This window comes from Amblyomma mixtum, chromosome 2, assembly GCF_055824585.1.
Source record: "Amblyomma mixtum isolate Tamu chromosome 2, ASM5582458v1, whole genome shotgun sequence".
Taxonomy (NCBI): domain Eukaryota; kingdom Metazoa; phylum Arthropoda; class Arachnida; order Ixodida; family Ixodidae; genus Amblyomma; species Amblyomma mixtum.
Genome location: NC_143013.1, coordinates 291,616,113 through 291,640,640, shown reverse-complemented (window position 1 = coordinate 291,640,640; position 24,528 = coordinate 291,616,113). Strand labels below are relative to the sequence as shown.

At 49.2% G+C, this 24,528-nt stretch overlaps 1 protein-coding gene across 1 annotated transcript in view; it reads left to right on the top strand.

Annotated features, from left to right (window-relative positions):
- LOC149364461 (transducin beta-like protein 2) overlaps positions 1 to 24,528 on the top strand; it is a 230,444-nt gene that overhangs the window by 188,268 nt on the left and 17,648 nt on the right. The window contains exons 5-8 of the mRNA XM_089574407.1: positions 3,543 to 3,629; positions 9,772 to 9,907; positions 14,496 to 14,545; positions 18,476 to 18,670. Coding sequence (XP_089430533.1) covers positions 3,543 to 3,629; positions 9,772 to 9,907; positions 14,496 to 14,545; positions 18,476 to 18,670 — 468 coding nt within the window. The remainder of the gene's footprint in view (positions 1 to 3,542; positions 3,630 to 9,771; positions 9,908 to 14,495; positions 14,546 to 18,475; positions 18,671 to 24,528) is intronic.

The following is a 24,528-nucleotide window of genomic DNA, read 5'->3' as shown; positions in this document are numbered from 1 at the left end:
CTCCATCGTCTGCCTCAGCAAGCGGCACTACTCTGACCCGAAGTCGGTTAAGACGTGGTGCCCCTGAGAAGCTCGTCGTGAAACGGAACTGTACGGTAGGGCGTGGGTGTCAGCACTCGACTGGACGCTGGTGTGGACGGCGTAGTGGAACGCGTTGAGGGGTGTTTTTTTAAACCGTTTAGATTTTTTTTTTTTTCATGCGGTGATAGTATCGTGAATGCCGCCTTCACGAAATGTATATTCGGCTCGGCGGACACAATATAAGGACACAGCGGTCAAATTTTAATTATTTAGCCAAATTTCGTTAATTGTCTTTTGAACTCTTCACTTTACGCTTCATATTGCAATGACAATATTGAAGACTGTAAAGATTCAAAGCTAATACAATTTGCAGCGTGTCCCTAAGTGCAACAGGTATTGAGATATTCGCGAATGAATTTTCAGTCTTTTCGTATCCGATTCGGGAACTGAAAGCTCAGAGTGCGCCGGGAATCCCGCCCACGATACTACGTAAGAGATTGACGAAATGATGACGACAACTGACAGCACCGAGGCGAGCTCCGACTGCGGCAGGCAGGCGTCTGAATAGCGCATATATTCATTGCCTCCGTGAGCAGCACGCGCTCTTTTTTCGTTATTGCTATTGAACTTGGAGGAAGGATGGATAGCTGGGCGAGTTTGTAATAATACATCGTGGGAGGGAACAGCGCGAACAAAACGACAGACGAAACGACAGACAGAAATTCCGCTAGACCAATGCTCGTTGCTTTGTTTGTTCACGTGATTATGATGTATATATGTTTTCTTTTTTCAATAAAAAATTCAGTTTCGAGTCAGCGCTCGTCTTTGTGTCCTCTTGCTTCGTCTGTCGTTTTGTTCGCGCTGTTCCCTCCCACGATGAACTTGGAGGCACGTTTCCTGCTGTCAGCGGCTTTGAAGAAGCAGCACGGGGATAACGCGCAAGATTTCCCTTTTCGCTCTTGCTCGGACAAGAAAGGACCGGTGGCTTATCGGCTTGCGATTTATTATCTTTCACCGGAATCTCCACTGGTTCGCTGCCGGCTGTCGATTATGTTAACAGAACGAACAAGGCTGCTGCGATACTATACATATGAACTCTGGATGCGCGTTGGAATGGCGGGGCAGCTGCAACAGCGATACTCGTTGGCCGATAAGGTGCAGATGGTTGTCGCCCGTGTAAAAACGAATGGCAAATGGCGCAACGGAAAAAAAAAATTGAAAAAAAAAACGAATGGCAACGCTCGCCTCGCCTCAAGACTATAGGCCTCCGAGAATCCTGGCCGCCCGGTTACGTCAAATACGATGTTCGCTAAAATGTACAAACTGTCCCGGACCACAGGATTTCTGCTTCATTCAAGAAAAGCAAACGTAGTTAGCCTGAGTGAAGAATTCGAGATAAATGTTCTCGCCTACGTTCGTGCATACCGCAAAGCCAGCATCCGTCAAATCGCCAAGACCGTTGGATCCTCCTGCTATTCAGTCTGAAGAGTGCTCAAGAAACATAGTTTTTATGCTTACCATATCGCTGCATCAGGACCTCAGTGAAGACGATTATAAAAAGCGGTATGAATTCAGCAACTGGGCGTCCACCAAATGTGACGAAGACTCAGACTTTTTTAGGAAAGCTCTGTGGACGGACGAGGCCCACTTTTGCTGTAATGGAGAAGTCAATGTACACAACGCCCACTACTGTTCTGATTAGAACCCACACTGGCTCCGGGAACACCACCACGAAGTCCGGAGGTCAGTGAATGTCTGGTGTGGCATTTACTCAAATCGATTAATGGGGCCGTGCTTTCTGGAAGAGAATCTAATAGAGTCATAGACAGCGAGCATTCTAAGTGGCGCTGTCAGCGATTTCGTGTCCGCGATCCGGTTAAGTCAAGTCCAGGGCTGGTGGTTTCAGCACTACGGGGCGCCTGCGCACTTCTCGTCGCGTGCTAGGGATTGGCTCGACAGCAACTTCCCCGGTCAGTGGATAGGGAGCGGTGAAATCATGTTATGACCACCTAAGTCACCCGATCTAACTCCATTAAGACTTCTTTCTTTGGGGTTACGTCAAGAACGAAGTCTACGCAACTGAACCCGAAGGCGTGGCAGACCTCAAACAAAGAATCATCAAGGCATGTGCGAATATATACCCAAGGTTTTGAAACGAGTGCTGCAGTCCATGAAGGAGAGATTCATGGCATGCGTGGCGGTTGAAGGCAAACACTTTGAGCATTACTGATGCATAAAACCTAGCCACCGAGATACGACACTTCACGTCTTTCGAAATTGCTTTGTATAAAAAATAATAAAGCACAAGCAAACAACTTGCACACCGTTCCTTTCTTGGCCGAGCCAGAGCGGAAAGGGAAATTTTGCGCGTTATCACGGTGCGGCTTTTCCAAGCCGCTGATGGCAAGAAACGTGCCTCCAAGTACAATGCCAATGACGAAAAAAGAGCGCGCGTTGCTCACGAAAGCGATGACTATGCGCTCTTCTCGAGCGCCTGCCTGCCGTAGTCGCAGCTATAGTCTTTCCTGAAATTCCCAAATCGGATCCGAAAAGGCTGAAAATTTAATCGCGAATATCTCAATATCTGTTGCACTTAATGACATGCTGCAAATTGTATTTGCTTTGAATCAATAGTCTCCAAAATTGCGATTGCAATATGCAGCGTAAAGTGAAGAATTAAAAAAAATAACTTTTATCGACGACTATTTCGACGAGTTGTGTGCACTAGAGAAGTTGCTTTGCCTGCAAGCTTCTCGAAAGCGCATGTATTTTGGCGCGATGTAGCCAAAATTTGTTGGCCACAGCGCCGAGGGTAACTATGTTCTCGAAATTCTAAAAACTGGCATGGATATTACTTACGGTAGGCTACAAGCCTCTCAGTAATTAAGCAGCCTAACAATACTGATACTTAAAAATTTAACTTAGCCAATCAGCCTGCTAGTTAGCACGCCTTAGCTGTATTTTGATGTAGTGCACCGCTGGAAATGCTATGCCGAAAACAGCACTCTTGTAACTCAAAAGGCCTATTTTTAAAAATTGTGTGCATTCTTAGGTGAAACACTCTGTATGCCGATTCGTGACCTGCACATAATTTAACGCATACACTCGTGGTAAGACAAACCGCTGTCAGCCTTCTCGGGCGGGTTGGTGCATATGTGTTGTAGCACAGACAGGACACAGGCGTGAAGAAGACGCGTAGTTTCCTTCTTCGTTCCTGTGTCCTGTCTCCAGTGCGAAAGGCACCCTCCTGACCAGACTCACTCGTCCAAACATTAGCCTGTGCGGCTCGTTCGCCCAAGGCAGGCTTCGGATATTAACAGTGTTGGCAGAGGGTTGTACCATACGCGACTTTATCTGGAGGCATGGGTTAGCGCGGCTCACAGGTGGACGACGCTTTTACCAGACCCTATGTCTGTTCGCAGACTGGCTATTTGAGTCGCGCTCTTCTGAGTCGTGTTGTCCATGTGCTGCATATAACGACGACTATGTATAATGACTATGCATTTTCTGTCCCTCCGCAGGTGACCTCCTGGCTAGCTTGGACACCCGGCACATGAACAACTACTACGGCTGCGTGTCTCCGTGCGGACGTTTCGTCGCATCTTCAGGTGAGGACAGAGAAGGAGCGTGTCTGTGCGGTCTCTCCATGTCTGCATAAGTGGCCGGCGCGTGATGTCACAAACTCCGTGCTGATGCGTCGCTGGTGTAGGTTTGACAGAGTTCACTGGTGTGCAACGGTCATTCGGGTAAACGGCAGTTAGAGTCGCCATTTTAACCAGACTGTAACAGGAGTATAAACGCATCTTGCGACGGTGACGCTGACTGACAGCGGTGTGTCCATCTGCATCAACAGCGAACGGTATGTCGTTCTTCCGCGCAGCTTTCGCGTTCTACTTCAAGAGATACGCGGCGAGCAAGCATAACACCGAGCGGCGAGCAGAAACCAGCGGTCGACATTTGCCTCGACGTAGATTGTTTCCAGCCAGACCTCTACCGATGATGAGGCCCCCCTCGAGCTCGCCCCTTAGCAACATGGCATTCGTGTATTCAGACTGGAATGCTCTTTTGAAACGCCTCGTATAGGCATTGTGTGCAGTTCTGGTTAAGAAGCAACGCTCTAAAGATGGTCTGCTGGTTTCTTCGAAACTATCTAACTACAGCTTAACCTTAACACAATTGGAAGCTGCAGAACTGCCGGGTTCCCTCGCTTTCGAGAGCTTGCATGCGCGTGCGTCATCGTTTGCAACACCGTGTACGCATTGTGTGCAAAGACAGCGCTCGGAAGACGGTTTGCGGCGTGTTAGTTTTTTTTTTCAAAAGTTGTCACATAGCACGCCTCGCGTGGGCGTCAGTTGTGAGAGAAAGATGAGCCGTCAGCAGCAGGGGACTGTGCTTTATAGATTCGATGGCTACGGAATTACAGGGACTCGAGTATACCTCCACAGACATTTCAAAAGGGCGCGTGCCATAGGGTTACTGTTTTGTGCGCCTGGCGCAAGAAAGAAGGAAATAGTATAGTGTAAGCGTTATTAATTTGTTCGCAATCTAAGAACCAGGCTATTTTACCTCATCGTATGCAGCATGGAAATGTCTTGAGGGGCGAGCGAAAAAAAATCAGTGAATGCGTACGGAACACTAAAGCGGTGGCCCAAGGAAAGACACGACGACACGGTTAAGCGTGAGACGCGATCTTGATTAATGCGAACGCATTAGGTGGCTATGTCAGGTCATCAAAACTTGTCCGCACGACTGTATCGTCCAATATAGATAAATGTGGCAAAGTTTGTTAGATAGTGCGTGATGAGATCTTGCTGTGGGAAAAATGTGGTTCGTGAGTCGTGGTTAGTTAATTAATTGCACGCGAAAATTACACTTCGACGTCAAAATAGGCACGGACGTCGATATAGTACACGGACGTCAGAATAGCCACGGACGTCGATATAATATGTGGACGTTTTGCTGTAGCGTTACTCCGATGCGGGTCGCCGCAGCGATCTCAAAGTTTTGATCGAAACAGGATGTTGCTTAGGCCCGCACAGGATCGTCGTTCAATGCTGTACGGGTGGAATAAAGGCAGAAATTGTTATTTCCAGAAAGGTAGGGTGTCTGCAGGCGCGGTATTCCCTCCATTCTGCAGCATTCAATAATGCAAGCACCAGGTGCGATCTCTCTTCGACACATGAACTACTGGGAATCCCCTTCCTAGCCTTCAAGGACCCGCAGAGCGACATATACCGGGTGTTTCATCTAAAACATCCCTAATTTTTTTTTTTTTTTTAATAGGCTTTCTGAGTTAGAAGAGCGCTTTTTCGTCATAACATTGTCAGCGGAGAAGTACATCAGAATACAGCTAAGACGTGCTAACTATAGCAGGCTTGTTAACTAATATTGAAAGTTAACTTTTAACTATTATTGTTGGGCTCCTTAATTATTGAGAGGCGCGTGTAGCCCGCCGTAAGTAATATCCATATCAGTTTTTACACTTTCGAAAACGCGTTTACCCTCGGCGCTGTGGTCCGACCAGTTTCGGCTATTTCGACGAGTTACGTGCACTGGAGAGGGTGCTTTGCCTACAAGCTTCTCGCATTCTCGAAAGCGCATGTGTTTTGTCGGGATGTCGGCAAAATTTGTTGTGCCAAAACGCCGAAGGTAACTGCGTTTTCGAACATTTAAAAACTAAAAATTGATATGGATATTACTTACGGTGGGCTACACGCCTCTCAGTAATTAAGGAACCTAACAGTAATAGTTCAAAAGCTAACTATTCAGTATTGGTTAAGCAGCCTGCTAGTTAGAACGTCTTAGCTGTGTTGTGTTATACTATACACAGCTGACAATGTTATGCCGAAAATAGCGCTCTTCTAACTAAAGAAGACTGTTTTTTTTTAATTGCGGTAAGTCTTAGGTGAAACACCCTGTAATTTTCAGTGCACCATCGAGCTAGTGGAGAGCCTAGTCAAACAAACTTGCCTTTTGGCGACGTCATACAGTACGAAACGCCCTGTAGACATTCGTCCAGATTTCTGGATATCTCAAAAGTACTTCTTGAACATTTGATATATAACGCCGTTTACATTGAAGGAAGTCCCACATTGCAGCTATCGCCGCAAAGCAAAAAGCTGAGCTGAAGCAGGGCGACCCGTCAGCAAAAACCACAGTGACGTCACGGTGCAAGGAAAAGGCGGGGTAATCACAAACGTTGCGCCACCCGACGAAAGATCCTCTCGTAGTGTGGTCCGAAAGGAGAGGTAAACAAACAGAACTGCGAAGCTAGTTGCCAAAGCGACCGAAAATCGAGTCGAGTGCCTTCGAGAGGGCCTGTTCGCGATACGTGTACTACGCAGTGTACATTACGCACACCTTTCTCACTGCACTTAGCTCAAGTAAGGGATTATCCGGCGGGACACATTCACTGTAAATGTCTCCACCTGGAGAGAGTAGCGCGCGCTCTCAATTCTGGAAACTCGATTTGTACACGCATGCGTGGAATGAATACGCCGGGTCCTCGTCGTTGCATCATCCTCTATTCTTTCATTCTTTCTCTCTCTTTCTTTCTTAGCAATGCGTTCTCTTTACTTTCGCTCTTAGAAAGGCTGCGCTCGCTTGACGCATTGCAAATTCTACGCGCCCTTGCATCTCGAGAGCGTGGCGGTGGCACAGTGACGCTGGCTCTCCTAAGCAGTATGCGTTCCGCACACCGGTCACGGATGGCGTCGTTGAAAAGACCGACGGGCTGTGTGCCAGCTGCAGGCTGGTCTTCTTTCTTTTTTCCTCCCTTCTGGCGGCAATGCCGATCGGTCGTTTTGTAACATCAAAAGGCGAGGAGATAAAGGAGTCTTGACGGAGTTGGGCTGACGCCGCTGCCGCCGCCGCAATTGCTGTTGCTGATGCTGATGCCCGACTTTTCTCCGCGATGCAACCAATCCGCGCCAATTCACGCCGTACGACGTCACGAATGCGTCATCAGAGTTCGCAGGAATCATTGCACGCTCGCGTGACCTCTATCAGCGTGGTGGTTATTTACGGCTCTTTTCGGGTGATTCACCCGTACGTAACTGTTGCGAGTTTCAAGTGAGAGTTGTGTTGATTTTTCTTCCAGAAAATGGTTGTAGCGCCGAAACAGACAACACACAGAAAGCTAGACGGGACAGGAGCAACTTCCAACTGATTTATTCACCGCGAACGCGAATGAATATAAGACAAACAATCAAGAAGGATCGCAAGAACCACACATGCGCGGGAGGGATGTACAAAAATTGAACAAATTGAAAAACATTTTTTTTTTTTTTTTTTTTAAAGAAGATAGCCGAGTCACACAGGTGTCTCACCCCCGTGTATCTAAAAAAGCAGTTTCATTCTTATATATTGCAATTGAAGGGGTACTAACACAGTCGCTACAGTTTCTTTTGATATAGAAAGCCTCTAACAGTTCACGGCCTGTCTGGTCGTGACTTCTGCTTAAAACCTTCGTTTCTTTCAGCCTTGCTGTACACTTAATCTTTCTTTCTTCACTGCAAGCTTTACAGTGATGGGGCAGATGTGAGCCTGTGTTGATTTTTCTTGTTTCTTCCTTCTTCCGTATCTTAAAAGGCTGACGTCCTTTTTCCTACGTCATTTGGGAACCCTTGGCGCCAGGGTACCCTTGCAGGGTGCTACTTTTTTTTATTTCTTTCTATCTTTGTTTATTTCTTTTCTTTACTTTATTACCTTTCTTTGTCCCATGCTGACTGCGCATCGGGACTTCAACCAATCGCGTCCAATCACGGCTGCTTGTAAACAGCGCTGCCATGTCGTGTCCTGTTATCGCTGAGTCAGCTGGCATTAGCCCCTGCGATGCTCTCCCGAGTACCCCACACATGTGACGTGACCGTCATGAAGCGCGAAGCCAAGGCACCTTAGGGTCGTCAACCCGTTTTAAGAGTGCGATGCGCCCAGGCTTCTTTCCTTCTCTTGGAACAATATACCGTACGTGGGACGACGTACTGATGCGTATTTCGCCTACATATCTAAGGCATAATTTTAGCTCGAGTCATAACCTGGAGCCCGTCCTCCCTGTACGGGAAATGCGTCAACGTATACAATAATAACAACAAAACAACAACAATAATAATTGAACGAAAACAGAATAAAATGAGCAACACACTGCAGACATACTGCACAAACGCTTGCTTCTGTCTGCTTTTCTTTCCTTCTCTCTATCTTTTCTCTTTCTTTCTTTTTTCCTTTCTTTCTTTCTCTCTTTCGTTTGCTTATTTTTTTTGCGCTGACATGTCCGTAAGCACTAGCGATCATATCCCGCCTTTCTGCCTCCGTGAAGGAGTTAGCAAACGCAACTGCTGTCCCAATGCCGACTCAGCGTTGACTTGGGAATCTGAATTCGTTACATCGTTCGCCTGGTGCGCTTGTTTAATACCGAACCTCAAGCAAGAGAGAACATTCTGTTCACTAGCGGACTTCACGAGCGTTAGTTACGACACCTGTGCCCGCGGTTCGCGCGTTGCTGGTAGCAAATAATTCCTAAGAAATCACTAAAGAAATCGCTGTACGAAAGCGCCCCAGGTGATCAACGAGAGCCAGCGCTCGCAGGGCACGCACCTCTTTCGCCGACGTAACGCGAGTGATTGTCGCGAGATGGCGCTGCAAACACCAAGACCGCAAACTCTACAGTGCCACGCGCGCGCGCGTTGCTGTTGCGGCAAACGTTGGTTGCGGCTTGTGAAATCTGTAGAGTCCTCTGTCGGACGGATTGGTATTCACGATCAGTTCCCACTACGTTTTCCTTCCTTCCTTCATTTGCTTTTTTTTTTTCTTTAACCGGTGATGTCGTAATCAGTTTCGGTCTATAGAAGTTCGCCACCATTGCGATCGCTTCAGCAGCTGCGTGTACTCATTTCCGTTGTTGTGCCAACATATCGCAACTGTAATTAACAACCCTTTCTGAGAAGTTCACTTCGGCCAGTGCACGGTCTAACGTCACTCGGTAGGCATGTGACGGTGACGACCGAAGCATGAACTCAGTATACTGTCATCCGCACTCGAATCAATTAAGGCGATTGCGTGCTTGCGCGCCATAAGGACTCTGCGATAGTTGCCCATTTTTCCTTTATTCCACATTGCACAAGCTTCTGGCTTCTTAAAAACACGATCTTCAAGGCGGTGCACGCTGATGAGTTTGTTTACTCAGATCAACTGTAAACACCGTTTTAAACTAGAACCGTGACATCACGGAAAGATTCTTGGTCGCGTTTGATTTTCCGCCTTGTTACATGAGTGCCATAACCACTGTTCTTTGTAACACGAACAGACTAAACATCAAATGAGGCGTTGTGCAGTATTCTACTCCCTTGATAATTCAATATCTGATTATGGTGATAAAACTAGATCTCTAAACCAATATGCTCTCTGGATACAAGTTAAGCAATTCAGCACCAGCTCAGCAGCCCACTAGACCTTTAAACTAATATGAATGCCCCCTGGATACAAGCACGAATTAAGCAGGCCACTTTTCATTTTACACTCTAAACAAAAAAGAATAAAAAGGTAGTGCGCTAGAGTAGCTTGCTCCCTTTTTTACTCCCATATAGGCGTATTTGTGTTTAGAGTGTACTTTTCTTCCTGCTTTTGATGGTTGTCCGAACGCCTCTTTCGATGCACGTTGTTCTTTTTTTTTCTTTTCTTTTTTTTTGCGTTCGCGTCCTTTCTGCAATGGCTCATTAGCGGGAGACCTCCTCCCATTGTCTCCACACGCAGGATTCACCCCCGACGTGAAGGTGTGGGAGGTGTGCTTCAGCAAGACGGGCGAGTTCAAGGAGGTGAAGAGGGCCTTCGAGCTCAAGGGCCACACGTCCGGAGTGTTCTGCTTCGCCTTCTCCAACGACTCGTCCAGGTGAGGGCGCGTTTTGCACACGTCCACGTATACCCGCGCCTGTCCATAGGGCGCTCAAACGGCACGCTCCTGTCTCAGTGGTTATGGCACTCGGCTGCTGAGCCGAAGGACGCGGGTTCGGTCCCGGCCGCAGCGGTCGAATTTCGATGGAGACGAAATTCTAGAGGCCCGTGAACTGTGCGATGTTAATGCATGATAAAGAACCCCAGGTGGTCGAAATTTCCGGAGCCCTCCACTACGGCGTCCCTCATAGCCTGGGTTGCTTTGGGACGTCAAACCCCAATAAACCAAACCAAGCCTCACGAAACACACGAATAGCGCGTCTATTTTTCCTTGTTTAGAAACCGGTCCGTTGTTGGGTGGCCACGCGGTACTGTGAGGAACTTGGCTTGCTTATGTTTGAGAAAAATAATTATGAAGAAGGTCTGAATTATGAAAAAGGATTACCCGTCTTTGGTTATCCACAAGTCAAGTGTTCAGCCGAGTTCAGCCCTTGTTTGAGCTTTGCGTCACGTTGCGAACCGTGCGGCAGAGCAAACATACACCCCTGTCAAACACTCGCAAAATAAAGTGCACTTACGAAGATTGTCACGCGCTAAAAGTGCACTCTTAGAACAGCTAAACGGCGTAACTTAAGTGCACTCGAAGAAGTGCCTTCACAAAACGCACTACGTATATGTATAGCCTCGACGGCAGTGATTTTTTTGCGCATACAATGCGATACAGCCTAACCTCGTTATAATGAAACGGTTTATAACGAAGTAATGGATATAACGAAGCAATGACGATTCCCCTCGGAAGCTCGGTAAGCACGGGCTATAACGAAGAAATGACGATTCCCCTCGGAAGCTCGGTCAGCACGGGCTATAACGAAGCTACGGCTGTAACGAAGTAATCGGCGGGCCCGTTCAACTTCGTTATAAGTTCAACTCTAAATAATAAAATGCGCGTACAAGTTGATTTTACTCGTCACGTGTATTTTTTATTTGTGCAACGGTTTTATGATAGCGACGCGCTGTAGTTCACCACGTTTTTTGTTGTCCGGATTCTGGATGGGCTCGGAATTGGTCTTGATACATTATTACCATAAAACAAATTTAATGCCGTCGTGGTCGAAAACTAAGTTATCTGCTCTACTCTCTAAACGAGCATTGTTCTGAATTTTGCGCTTTCAGATCGCCATGTAGGAAAAATTTTGTTTTTAGCCAGCCGCCATTTTCGTATTTACGAGCGCACTCTGCTTTACCGTTTAGTAACTCGTCGCATGAACTTCACTCGACGGGCTGAAGTGCGTCCATCGTAAATTCCCTTTATTTTTTTTTTATTTTGGGTGTTCGACAGGGGAATTGGCTTGTGCGCTCTGGAGCTTGAGTTGATTCGCGATTTATTAAAGACATAGCTGTAACCCGGTATCTGTTAATCCGAGGCCACTTGATGTTACGTATAAAGCGCGGGATCGTCTTATCGCAGTCTGCTGAAGGAGAATGAAGAGTATGTGTGTGCATATAACTGCAGCATCCGAGTAAGAGGCCCGTTGCGAGGACTCTCTCGCGCAACTCGATAAGGCGCGATAAGCGTCAGACGAATCGACGTGTTCTTCACCCGCTCTTGTTTCTTTCACCGCTTTCCCTCGTTCCCTCGTGGTGCGGCCGAGGCGTCCACTCCATGTGGCACTGTTCGTATCAGTCCCTCGTAGTAGTGTACGGGGTGAAAGTGAACGCGGTTCTGAGGTCTCATTTCTCTGTTTGGCGGCTGGTTTTGAAGTGTTGCGCAGGCCACTTGTCCTCTTCTTGCATCAACGTGTCAAAGTGCGCAGTTTCGACCACCGCTCGGTGTGTCTCTGTATATCTCTCGCGTTATCACCTTATCTGCTTGCGTCACGTGAGCGGAATCTGGCCGACGCCGTTCAACCTCCCTCGCCCAGCAGACCCGGAGAGATATCGGTCGGATATTGAGCAAATTTCCGCCTTGCGAAACCCTCCGTTTCGGTCCCTTTCATGCAGCTGGAGGCATTGTTCGCGTCGCCGAATAATTGTCGGTTATTATTCGGGCTGGTGTATACGCCGTTGTTGCCGGCATGTTGCCTGTCATCTCACTTCCGCGGGCTACGCCGATAAATTTCAATTAGAGATACCTTTTGTTCCGACACCATTTGTGGGGCTTGCCGGTGAACAAAGAGCCGCTGAAAACCTAAGGGGGGGGGGGGGGGGGGTTATAAGGAACTTTCACATAGGATACAACAAAATTTAATAACTGCAACCTCGGTTTGCAACATGCCTTTAGGTCAAGATTGTCAACAACCACACAGCTAGCAGAGATAACGCACGATATTGCAAATGCCCTTAATGCACGAGGCAAGTTAGACGCCATTTTTTTTAGACCTCTCTAAGGCATTTGACTTAGTTCCTCACCAAGACTTACTCACGAAACTGCGGGCTATAGGTATCGAAAACGACATCATTACATGGATTGACTGCTTTTTGAAAAACCGTAAACAGTGTGTCAAACTGAAAAATTCCGAGTCTGATAACTTGGATGTCTACTCAGGAGCACCACAGGGTTCAATCCTCGCCCCCTTATTGTTCCTAATTTATATCAATGATATCCATTCATGCATTCGCTCTGGGGTACAAATTCGACTCTTCGCGGACGACTGCTTAGTATATAAGGTAATAGATTCGATAGAGCGTCTCTCATAGCCTTAGTCGCTTTGTGACGTTAAACCCCAGAAACGAAACGAGATTCGATAGAAGATCAAATTAAACTAAATTAATCTCTATCGGCTATTCAGACTTGGGCACCAGATCGGGAATGAGACTCAATGCCACTAAAACAAAAAGCATAATTTTAGCAACAAGAAAGAGCCACTAGATTGTTCATACATTATAGCCAATGTCCCCATCGAGAAAACTAATTATATAAAATACCTAGGAGTGACACTATCAAACAATCTAAGCTGGAAACAACACATTAAACATATATGGCATAAGGTCCAAGGAAAGCTGTATTTCCTCAGAAGAAGATTACGCAACGCTCCTCCTAATGTAAAACTTAATGCATATAAAACGCTCGTGAGACCAACCTTAGAATATGCTGACATTATTTGGAGTCCACACCAGCAATATTTGATAGGCAAACTAGAACGCATTCAAAACTTAGCAGTACGCTTTGTATACTCAAGCTTTTCCAGACATTCCAGCGTATCTAACCTACTTCACAAAGCAGATCTTCACAGCTTGGCACAGCGTAGAACATCAAGACTAAAATTTCTGTTCTTACTTTATCACGGCAATTTGAACATATCAAGAGAAACATACCTCCAGGAATCATTTCGTCACTCTTCGAGAACTAACCATGAGAAAGCACTTCATCAACCCATAAGCCACATTAATGCTCATAAATATTCTTTGTTTCCAGCGGCTATATCTAACTGGAACAAACTACCCTCGACAGCTGTAAACTGTAACTCAGTTGAATCATTCATAGAGCACGTCAATAGCATTGATTCATCAGTAATGCCACCGTGATAAAACTATGATGCTGACTTTCATTTCGTATTTTTTTGTAACTATATTTGTTTCCGTACTGAACCCGCTATTTTCGTTTCCCTGAATTGGCATCATTAACACCACGATGCCGCTATGATGAATTCTTATTTTGTATTATATATGTACCTAACTTGTTCCCCTGTATTTTCTACTTTGTATCCACTCCTGCATGGGCCCGAGAAGGGCCTGCAGTATTTAAAAAAAAAAAACTTAAATTCATTGTTGTTATAATGCAAACTGCCATAATGTGGACATGTCTGAAGGAACTGGTGGTTTAGTTATGAAATCTGTACAATACAATCGGAGCAGGAGAGTAAACAACGCAGATGGGGATTATTGCTCTGCGCATTGGAGCGACGCGATTAAACACCCATGACCACACTCAGAGCAACCGCATGGTTTTGCCTTCCTTTGTTAGGTACAGGAATCACACAAACGGCACGAATTTGCAGTCAGCGGCTCCTGGACTACATACCCAATGTTGAGTGACGCGTATGTTGAAGAGGGCTTTTTTTTTTTTTTTTGCCGAAAAAGAAAAGAGGGTTTGGTCCTGAGACTTTTCACAGAATCGCACTGCATGCTTGGTATTCAGTCAGTCGTAAAAGAGACCGCGTATTTGTGTGGATATTTTTTTCCGCATATTTTAAAATAGTCTTAAAGTCATTTACCATCACGCGGTGTAGGACCGCAGCTTTATCGCATCGATTTTGATCCTTTTCAGAAAAGAGAATAATTAATACGATGCTCATTTCAAAAGGTGCTTCATCGCACGCGAAGTCATATCTACAACATAACTGGCCGAGCTCTAAATTCGTCGACGTCACAGCAGGTAATAATTCGTAAAAACATGGGCGTTAATTTGGTAACTGCAGTGGGCACTAAGGGGCAAATACATTTGAGATGACTCGTGTGTCACAAGTGTATATTATCGTTGTTTATATTCATTTTTTTTTCCATTGGCCGTCTCATTAAATATTCGGCTCTGTACACCCCGTGCTCATTATTTCGACGCTCTTTGTTTTTTCGTTCCCTCTCCGCAGGATGGCGTCGGTGTCTCGTGACGGCACATGGAAGCTGTGGGACTGCAACAGTAAGTGCTGAGCTGCTGTGTGCGTTTGTGTCAGAGAGAGAGAGAGATAATGAATGAATGAATGAATGAATGAATGAATGAATGAATGAATGAATGAATGAATGAAGTGAGTGAGTGAGAGTGCTGCCTCTCACTCCCAGTCGCCCGAGGACGCGGCGGGTGCAGTTTGACCTACCGCTTGTCATGCGACTGCGTGCGTTGACCGGCTTCCCACACACCCTAACGTTCGTTATCTTTTTTATTTTATTTTTATTCGTCGTTGCCGACGCCGCAAAAGCCGTTCAGCAGCTTCTCTTATTATAACACCTTCGGGGGCGCCAGATCACGTGGCTTCTGCGGGGCACAACCGCACGGTCACCGCCGCCTCCGCCCGCCGTATTGCATCATCGTCGGGCGCGGAGGTATTTTTCTTTTTTGCCTCGGGGGAGCTAGCAACGTCGTCGTGACAGCAGGGGGAAGAAGGATCAACGGGGGCATTCTCCGAAGAAAACTTCCCGCGAGCCAAGCGAACGACGGGTAGGCGACCCCGTATAGCTTCGAGAAGCAATTACGCTTTCTCCTCGTCGGCGGTACTCAAGAGAGCGGAGAACAAGAAAACTAAAAGGGGGGAAGGAAAAAACGTAAAAAAAAAGTGCGCAGATATAAAGAAGTAAACTATAGGCGCTTGAGTTGAGCGCTCGACGTCGAGGACAGCGACATGGATTCAGTTTTTTTTCGTTTATTAACGTTTTTAATTATTTTTTCGTAAACTTCGCCCCAGATACTGTTTCTTTTTTTTTCTTTTACGGACTTACTTTTCTCGCTTTCCTTGTTTATATCTTATGCCGGCTGGGCGGCGCGGACAGAATGCGCATCGCTGAGATGGAACGACCAAGTGGCACGCCTGGTAATGTACTACGCGTCGCTGGCTGCATACCCAACGTGCGATGTGTTTACGAAGTATCTTTTTCCTTCTCCCTCTCTCATTGGCGTCTAAGGGGAAGGAGGGAAGAAAAGAATGATAATAAAGGTTGGCCGGCCACTGCTACAAACAACCGACTTAGCCTGCGCACTTCGTTGCACGGGGAGGCCCTACTTTGTGCTGCGAATATAGCGCCGCAGTTCGCGCGTGTTCTAACGTTTCTACCTGTTCGTCCTTGTAGTGCTAGGGGGTGCGTTGAACGCTCGTTAATCCTCGATCAGTGAGCGACTGCCCTGTACCGACGCCTGAGCAGGCATGCTATATTACGCGTCGACAACTGCCGACACGTCTTGCCGGCGCTGTCTGAGCTCTCTGTGATGAGTTATGACATCACAGCTACTGCTTCACGGCGTGCATGTTTGCGTCGTGAAGCTTGCGCAGGAAATTAAAAAAAAAAGCAATAGCGTAGAGTTAGAACCAAGCTACGGGGAAGATCAAAACGGTTTCAAGGGAAGATCGCTTGCGATCCGCCGCTCAGGTCTTGGTGGTGCTTTCTCGGCCGCGGCGCCTGTATTTCTTTGGAGAAGAAATTCTAGAGGCCCGTGTACTGTGCGATGTCAGTGCACGTTAAAAAAACCCAGGTGGTCGAAATTTCCGGAGCCCTCCACTACGGCGTCTCTAATAGCCGGAGTCGCTTTGAGATCAATCAATCAATCAATCAATCAATCAATCAATCAATCAATCAATCAGGTTTCTGGTACTTTTGGCTGCAGAGGGTGGTCGCTGATCAATGATTACTCCCTTATTTCCATGCCCGGTATGTGAAAACCACCCTACTGCCCCTCCATCTGGTTGGCGCTTCACGCTGCAAGCGCCGCCGACGGGGCCGCTCGGTGCTGCTGCTGCGCACCTCCACGTTCCTCCACGTTGTTAGCGCGCGGCCCAGTTGGCTTAGCGCGGTGTGTGTACTACTACGTGCTTCCCTCGGCCGCCGCGCGCGGTTGTTACCCCTTGCCTTGCATCGCGGGCGAAGTTCTTCGGCGTATCGCGTGCGGCATCTGGCGACGCAGAGTGGAGCCCTGCCGATAACTGGCGACGCGACGCAGGCAGGAGCGCTTCGCTCCGAGGTCGCCCACCCTGCTGACGAATAGCGCGGTGCAGCTGCCACCTGCGCTGCGCCTCAGTGCGAACCTCCTGCGGCGCGGCTGATGCAGATTGATTTGCGGTCAACTTTATATTGGTCGTCGAACCGCGCCGCTAGCTAATCCGTCTGTCTCTGGAGAGGAGGAGAGGAATGGTGGAAGGAGGAGGTTCGATATGTCGAACGGAGGGGACAATTCCAATACGCAAGCGGGGCTGCTTTCGAGGGGGTTAATGCGATTCGCTTCGACGCTTCGTCTCTCGGTGTAAGAGCGATTGCTCGGAGAGTCGCGTCCCCTTATTGGAGCGATCGGTGTAATACGATCGCGCGAAGATTGGGAGGGATTTGTGCGAGTGAGCCTGCGGAGGCGATTGCGTTTGCCGGCTTGCGACGCCTATCCGCTCCTTTTAGGCGCCTCGACTGCACTTTCTGTTCTAAAACATGTAATAAATTGAGTGTGCGAACGAATAAATTTGAAACATTGATAATCCAAAACACGTTAGTTTAAGTGGCGCGTAATTTGCGTGCTTGTCGTCTCAGTTGTTAATTATGCGGATTTTTAATTAGGTGCGGCAGATTTGTTTGTTCTGCATTTGCTTATCGTGACATCTGCCGCCCCAGCGGATGCGATCCATCATTGATCGGAATTTGTATTTTTTTTTCTGTGGCGCTGTACGCTTCTCTTAAACCAGTGATCAGACCCCAATGTGGCACATCTCCTCCGCGATCGGGATTCTTCAGCTGTCGCTAGCGGTTCTTCGCACCAGAGGAGGGCGGACAGCATGAAGTTCTTTTCTCTCTCTCTTGCTTTGTTTCACGTTGTTCAAAGCAGCTTTCGGTGTTCAGAATTGAGGCTTGGCGATTAAGTCGTAAATTTCCCCGCTACGCCACAGATCCCTGGCCTCGAAACACACAGTGCTGTCCGGAGCTATAGGCAGCCTTGCCCGCCATTAATCCTAATGGCATAAATCGCTCTGCACATGATTGTCCTCCTTTTGCCAGTGACGGCTGGCAAGCAGAGAGACTAACAATACACGCATATGCACTGCGAACGACATTGTACTGTGTTGAGCGTTACTTTTGGAGCCTGCAGTGCAGCTTTTATCACTATGTTTATCACCGACACTGACGTACCTGTGCCAAACTATAGTCACGCTGCTTTTCGTGCTCAGTGCCCCTGCTCAGAGTAAGAGACTCGAGTGATGTGACGAGCAAGATGGCGGACAAGGCTGTAAGTGCGATCTGGGAACGGCGTGTTAATTGTGATCAAATTTTCACCGAACAAAGCCACAAATGTAAAGGGAATTCACGGGAGACTTTGAGCGTATACTCTAGTGTAGTGACAGGACTTTCAGCCGCAACAGTCTATTCGAATTCTTCAAACGGCTTAAGACGTCGATCTTCAAGGACACGTCGCCCTTGAAGGCCGGGTCGACGATGCCAACACAGTGCCAACTTGCGGATTGTGCTCGCAACTTCCCATGCGGCGCTTGAACACTGTTCTGGAATGCCTACAACTTCAGGAATATTTCATACTCCTTGCTCCGAGATGTTTTGCTGGGCCTTCGGTGACAAGACACACACATCAACGCCGTGGCGCATGCGCGTGAGACAGTCAGATGTCTTTTCCGGATAAGTAAGAGAACTCTTTATCATTGAGAGCGATAGAGGGATCGCTGATGCACCCGCCACTGTTATCGTGATTGTGAAATTCCTCTATAATTTCACGTGTTCACCTGTCTTTATGTTTTGCGGGGATGACGGTGTTAGAGAAAAGAGGAGTGCGTGCACCTTTCTTCCATTGACAGGTTAACACGTGAAATTACAGAGGCCTTCATTAAGTCTTTTCACTCGAACGACCCTCGTTGTGTCCCCCCCCCCCCCGCAGTCGAGTACCAGAAGGGCCAGGAGCCGTACCTGCTGACGACGGGCGAGTTTCCGCCGCTGGCCGAGGGTTCGACTCCCCGCTGCCTGGCGCTGTCTCCCGACGGCCGCACCGTGGCCATCGCCACCGACGACGAGGTGCACGTCTTCTGCGGGAGGACGGCCCAGCTCAACGCCAAGCTCGAGCACCTGCACAACGGTGAGGGACGAACTCTCAGGCCACCTCGGTTGTCACTGGGTCGTCGTTAAGAGCGTCGTTAGTGCGTAATGATGGCGACGCAGAAAGCGGTAACGAATGATGTGGGTGCATGCATATGCACATCGTCATACAGTGTTCCCGGTGCGCTCAGCGGAGGCTAGCTGCCTTGGACATTTGGAATATGTGTGCGGTGTCTTTGCTCAGAGCCGATCACATTCTACAGAATAATGCGTATGGCGCCCTGCAAGGCGCACTAAAGAGAGGGGAATATCTATAAGCAGCTGCTGATTCCCGGTTCAGTACTCTTGTCAATGCCGCGTGTCTCTTCCTGTCGCCGTTGCTAACCCTGAGCAGCGCAAGCGCTGTCTGTATACGATACAGGAGCAAGGCTCAGCTATATAGGCGTCGCGTGCTTATAGATCCGCAGGACGAGGTCAAAGCGTTACGGTCATCAGTGGCGATAGAAATATGTGCATATAGTCTAACTTCGTTATAACGAAACGATTTACAACGAGAAAACGGATATAACGAAGGAATGACGATTCCCCTTGGAAGCTCGGTCAACACAGTGCTGTAACGAAGCTACGGCTGTAGCGAAGTAGTCGCCGGACCCCCTCAATTTCTTTATAACGAGGTTCAACTGTATTGCTACCACGCTTCTCCTCGCGTTTTATCTACCTTTCTTATTTTTTTTTATTTTTTCGTTTAGACGGCTTCCGATTCTCCTTCTTGGTCGAATGCAGCAGTGATTCCGTGAAAGACACTTCGCCGCATGTGGGGTACACGGCGCGTGTTGGCCGTGCTGTCTTTCCTCGGCTGGGAGCCGAGTCTCCGTTCACGTGATCTTTACAGCCGTGTAGGCACCGTTGCTTTACGTTTTCTTTTTCCGCTGGCCTCGTAGAAAGTGCCGCATTTACCCCAACGTATACCGCAACTAGGACTCTATCGCGAGCGTCACTCTGTCGACGCTGAACAGGAAACAAAAAAAAAAATGATTCAGTTAGTAATATTTCTTCATTTATAACGCAATGGTTGGGATATCATTTCTGTTTCGAGTTAAAAAAAAAAAGGGAACTATGAGGACGCTTGAGTCACCTTAAGCGTGGAATGCGAAAGCATTCGATTTCACATTTGTCACAGCTTCTGTTGCAACTTAATGCTGTGTGTTTGCGTTAGTTTATTTGCAGTTGTCAGTCCGTCAACCGCCACATTCGGACGGCTGTCTGCAGTAGCAGGCATCCGCTATGCTCTGACCATATACGGCCCCGGGTTGCTTATGACGTGAACTCTAATGTCATCTAGGTTGCTATCTAGCAACTACAGATTGCTTGCAACCCGGTGGGCAGGTTGTGATCACGTCGCAAGGTCACGCGACCTCTCGCGACCAATCGTTAATTTAATTGCAATTGCCACCTGCCGTGGTGTGACAACCCCGATGTTATCGCATTAAAACAACTCTCGTTGAATTTGAGCAAATATGGCATGCATCTCCACGTGAGGCTCGATAGTATGCGTATGGACATCCAGGTGAGGAGAGCAGCTAGCAGTTCTTTATACTGCTTTTAAAAATAGACTCTTAAGCGGCCCAGCGCACAGCGGTGTTGACGGTCGCACCCGACGATAGCACCCTCTTATTCCAGTGCCCCGACTGAGGGACGACGAGTAAGCGGTCGCAGCTCGTCGGACCATCGTGACCCAGTGCACTTGAAAAAGCCCGCGCTGATCAGCCCAGACGGGATGGGTTTGCATTGTACGCGCGCTGTGAGACTCGGCCGTGCGTGTATGCGCACGTACGTGCATATTGTATACCACTCACGGGCGAGTCAAGGGCGCGCATGCATTGTCTCTGGCCGCGGCGTCCAATGCAACGGCGGACTACAGGGAACGGCTCTGTTTACGTTTCGTCTTCCGGTTGGGGCCTCGGCGCCGCGGGAACAAAGGCTCGCCAGTGTTTGCGTGCGCGCTTTTGTGTGCGTTTATATACCGCGCGCGCCGCGTCTCATTTCATGCACCGGCACGGAATCGAACGTGTCCGGACCGCGCGCTTCGGCGCTTCGATCTACGGCGGCCGGTCGAATGCTTCGATTGTTTCCTTGTTTCTGTTCCGACGTCGTGTCGGCACTGCATCCCTAGCGGCGTCTCAGTTGTCGCGCCGGTAACCGGAGCCTCTGTGAAACAGTCGTAGGGCAGGCTTCGGTCTGTGCAGCGGGTCTCGGCGCGACGTCTGTTGCAGTCTGCGCATGCGTACAAATCTCAGGTGCGGCTCTGCAGCGCACATGCAGTGGCGCCCTACCCGTACAATGGGTAGACGATGTCTGTGAAACGCCTTATTAGTAATCGTGTGGCGCATGAAATCACGTTCATGGACCTGACCCAACCGGACTGACTGCGCCAGGTGAAGAACGCGCATAAAAGGCGGTTTTCTGCAGTGCGTTGCCAGACACGCATACTATAGTCTTCCTCCCGCGCGTTTTATCCTGTAGTGGAATCGCCGCTTGAGTACAGTTGGGCCACCAAGCGATGACGTAATACGGTAGCACGTCCAGATCGCGTATGGCGGGGTTCGAAATGCCGCTAACAGCCTTCCAACTTTTTTCTAGTGGATACAAGCGTTTTCCGGCCTCACGCTTGGGTTTCCAAATGAAGCAACGTACGGAAAAGTTGCCATACCGCGAAAGATCCTTAGGGTCTAGATCATCGAAGTGAGCGAAGTATTCTGTCCTGCCTTCGGAACGGCTAGGTACCGTTCCTTCAATAAAAGTTAAGGTTACCAAATGGGAAGTCCAGGTCTGGTACCTCGCCTAACACCATCGAGGTCCGGTGCCAGAGGCACGGGACAGACGCAGTGCCGCGTAAGAACTGTGCATACGGAGAAGTGAAGCTCTGGCGGTCGCACATCTTCTCTTCTGGGGCGGCAGAAAGTTAGGCCTGAAACACGCCGTTTGGTTCGATGAGGAACGGTTGCGTGCCTTTTAGGCGTTTGCGAGAACTGTCTGCTGTGGCGCCTTAATCGGAGTTTGGAAAAGAGGGAGGGGGTCAGGGGGGACGTTATAAAACACCGTGACGTATCGGTCTGCCCCGCCTGGTGACGCATGCAGGCTCTTGCAGCATCCCTGCAGTGACAGCTCGGCCTCGTTAGATTCAGCCCGCGATTGTCGATGGCGGCCGCCCGACAACGAACGCGCTTTGTGAAAGGAAAACAGCCAGTGCAGTGACTTTCTCGGAGAGAAGCGTCGTGGGCATAGCTCCAGGACCGTCGCTGTTGCTTTGCAGAGATAGCGGCACGAGCGACTTTCACTCCGGTAAACGGCATGTAATGTGTTGTAATCCCCCCCACGTTAACCTGTTGCCCTACGACACTAGCTGTTACCCAGGTATACAGGCCGCTGAGTTATGGTAGCTAGGCGTGTACATGTGATTACACGATCAAGTAGTCCCATTCCTCGTGGAATGGACGGACCGGAGGGGGCAGGGTTAAGTCTCGTTGAGATTCGTTCGCATCTTAATTTTGCATGTTCCAAGGCGCACACGCATGCAGATGCGGAACGGTGGATGCAGCGGCTGCAGAAATGCATTCCCAACGATCTCCCAGCGGAGTCCAGGTGTCCCAATCATGGAGGAAAAAAAACTAGGAGGGAGTATGACGTCACAATCTTGAAGCCTAGTCATAAAAAATATAATGGAAAGCATCATGGGAAATAGGCCCTCACGTGACAAGGCAGCGGTAGCTCTTAGCCGGATTTCGGTTTCGGTTTCGCTCTCTCGCTCTACGAGCAACTGTGCGACCATCTGCTTGTGTTCACTGACGGCTCCGTGGTGAGCACAAACTGCTCGCTCGTCGCAGAGGCCATCATCTCCGAGCGACACGTGCGCTGAGTGCGGCGCAATGGAGACATTGGAGTACAAGCTCCTTCGCTTGACGCTTCTGCAGAGCCGCGTCGCGAGATGCTCGCGGCCTACAGGGCGCTGGGAATCATCCCGGACAGTCTCGAAGCGCTCCTGTGACCGCGTGGCAGTGCGCGCACCCGTGACAGAACAACGGTGAGCCTCTGTGCGTTCATCGAGCAGGCGGGCTTGACTTTCCGCTTGCTCTTCGCCAGGTAGTGCACGCGTGACACGAACGCTCCGCGGGTGCTACCTCGGACGGTATACGCGGCCGGGCGCCCCACCCCGGCCGCTAGTGCAGTGTGCCGCGCGCGCGATTAGTCCGAGACAGGACGCTACGTGCGCGTGGCTATGTAACAGTTTACTTCTTTTTGTAAGTGACTGTGCGCAGTGGCCGGTGGTGGTGGTGGTGAAAACTTTTATATTGTAAAAAAGAGTTTGGGAGCCACAGAGTGGCCCCGCTACATGGTCGGCGTCCCTAGTCCGGGACACCGCACGACGAGGCCCCGTCTCTCGCCCGTTTCACCAGAGCCCTTTGGGACTCAAGCGAGGAGCAGTTGAGGAGGGCAGTCTCCCATGCCTCTCTGGAAGGGGTAGGGGAAGGGGGGAGGTGGGGATTTTGAGTACATGCCCACACCATGTGGAAGATATCACAGGTCTCCCCACAGTGTGGGCATCGCCCATCCGTGTTAACGTCGGAGGGCGCGGCGCCACTTCTTTTTACTCAGTGGCCGGGAGACCCCGCGCAAGGGCAGAAAGCCTCCGGCACTCTCTCTCGACAGCGAGCGAGAGAAATACTTCACCGCTGCTTTTCGCGTCGTAACCGCGTATGTGCGCGAGCGCATTCGGCGCGACTTGTGTCTCGAGAATGGCAGAGAACGGCGGGCCCATGGGCGGGCCGAAGTCCGCCTGCCCGAGAAATAGAATCTTGCGCAGCGCTCGTTAAACACGTCCGTCCGCCGTGAGCGCTCTGGAAGCCACTGCGCCCTTTTTTAGAAGCTCGTTTTCTTCGCCTACACTCGAGTTCTCCGCTTATAGCATGCGCTGAAATAAACGCTCCGTATGTGTGTATAACGACGAAAGGAATTCCTCTCCATTCTCCTAATGAACCACAGTTGAACAGTGACGAGGTCGCGGCCGCACCCTTTGATGAAAAGTTTACGTGCAGTTTTCTACAGTGCACCCAAAAACTCAAGAGTGTAATCAACAGAAGTGTTGAGACGCGGAGCCTTCAGACAACCTCGCGCTCGGTACGCATTCCGCCAAAGCTGCAACACAGGCGCTGCGCTTCTGCGCTACATCGGAGCCCGGACGTTCACTAAAAAGCACCGCTGGTTGGCAGTCTGGTAACTGTGGAGGGCCCATTTCCCAAGAGTCAGTGCGCAAAAGGGCCCTCGGCAGCGGCGTCAGAGGAGGATGGCTTGCACAGGCTGAGCGCACTCTCTCCTAGCACTTCCTCCATGGTCCCAATCCACTCTATACCACCCCACTACCTCCTCACGGGAAGCTGCTCTGTCCAGCTGTATAGCCTGTGCTATCAATCAGCAACGGCTGATCGCGGGCCCACAGGATAGCAGAAGCTATCGGAGTCCTGGACTGAGGGCCCGGCTCAGGAGTACTGGTTCCACAGTCATTCTTCCTAAAAAAAAACAAAAAAAAAACGTGTTTCACCACCGCCACCACACAGGTGTCCTAGAATTGCGCTGGCGTCGCCCTGGCCGCCATGTTGGTGGGCCAGAAGCGCGATGAAGGCCTGTTCTTTCATCTAATCCGCTTATCGCCGCTTCCCCGAGGAAGTTATAACACCATCATGGCGCCTGCGACTTTATGTGCACAAGCCAAAAATCTAACATGCTTTCTTCTTCATCTTTGTCCACTACTTATTTCCCTTCATCTCTCCCGTCTTCTAAGTCCTCATTAGGCTTCCTTAGGCTTCTCATGTATTGAGCGTAAAATGTTTACGAGGTCACTGC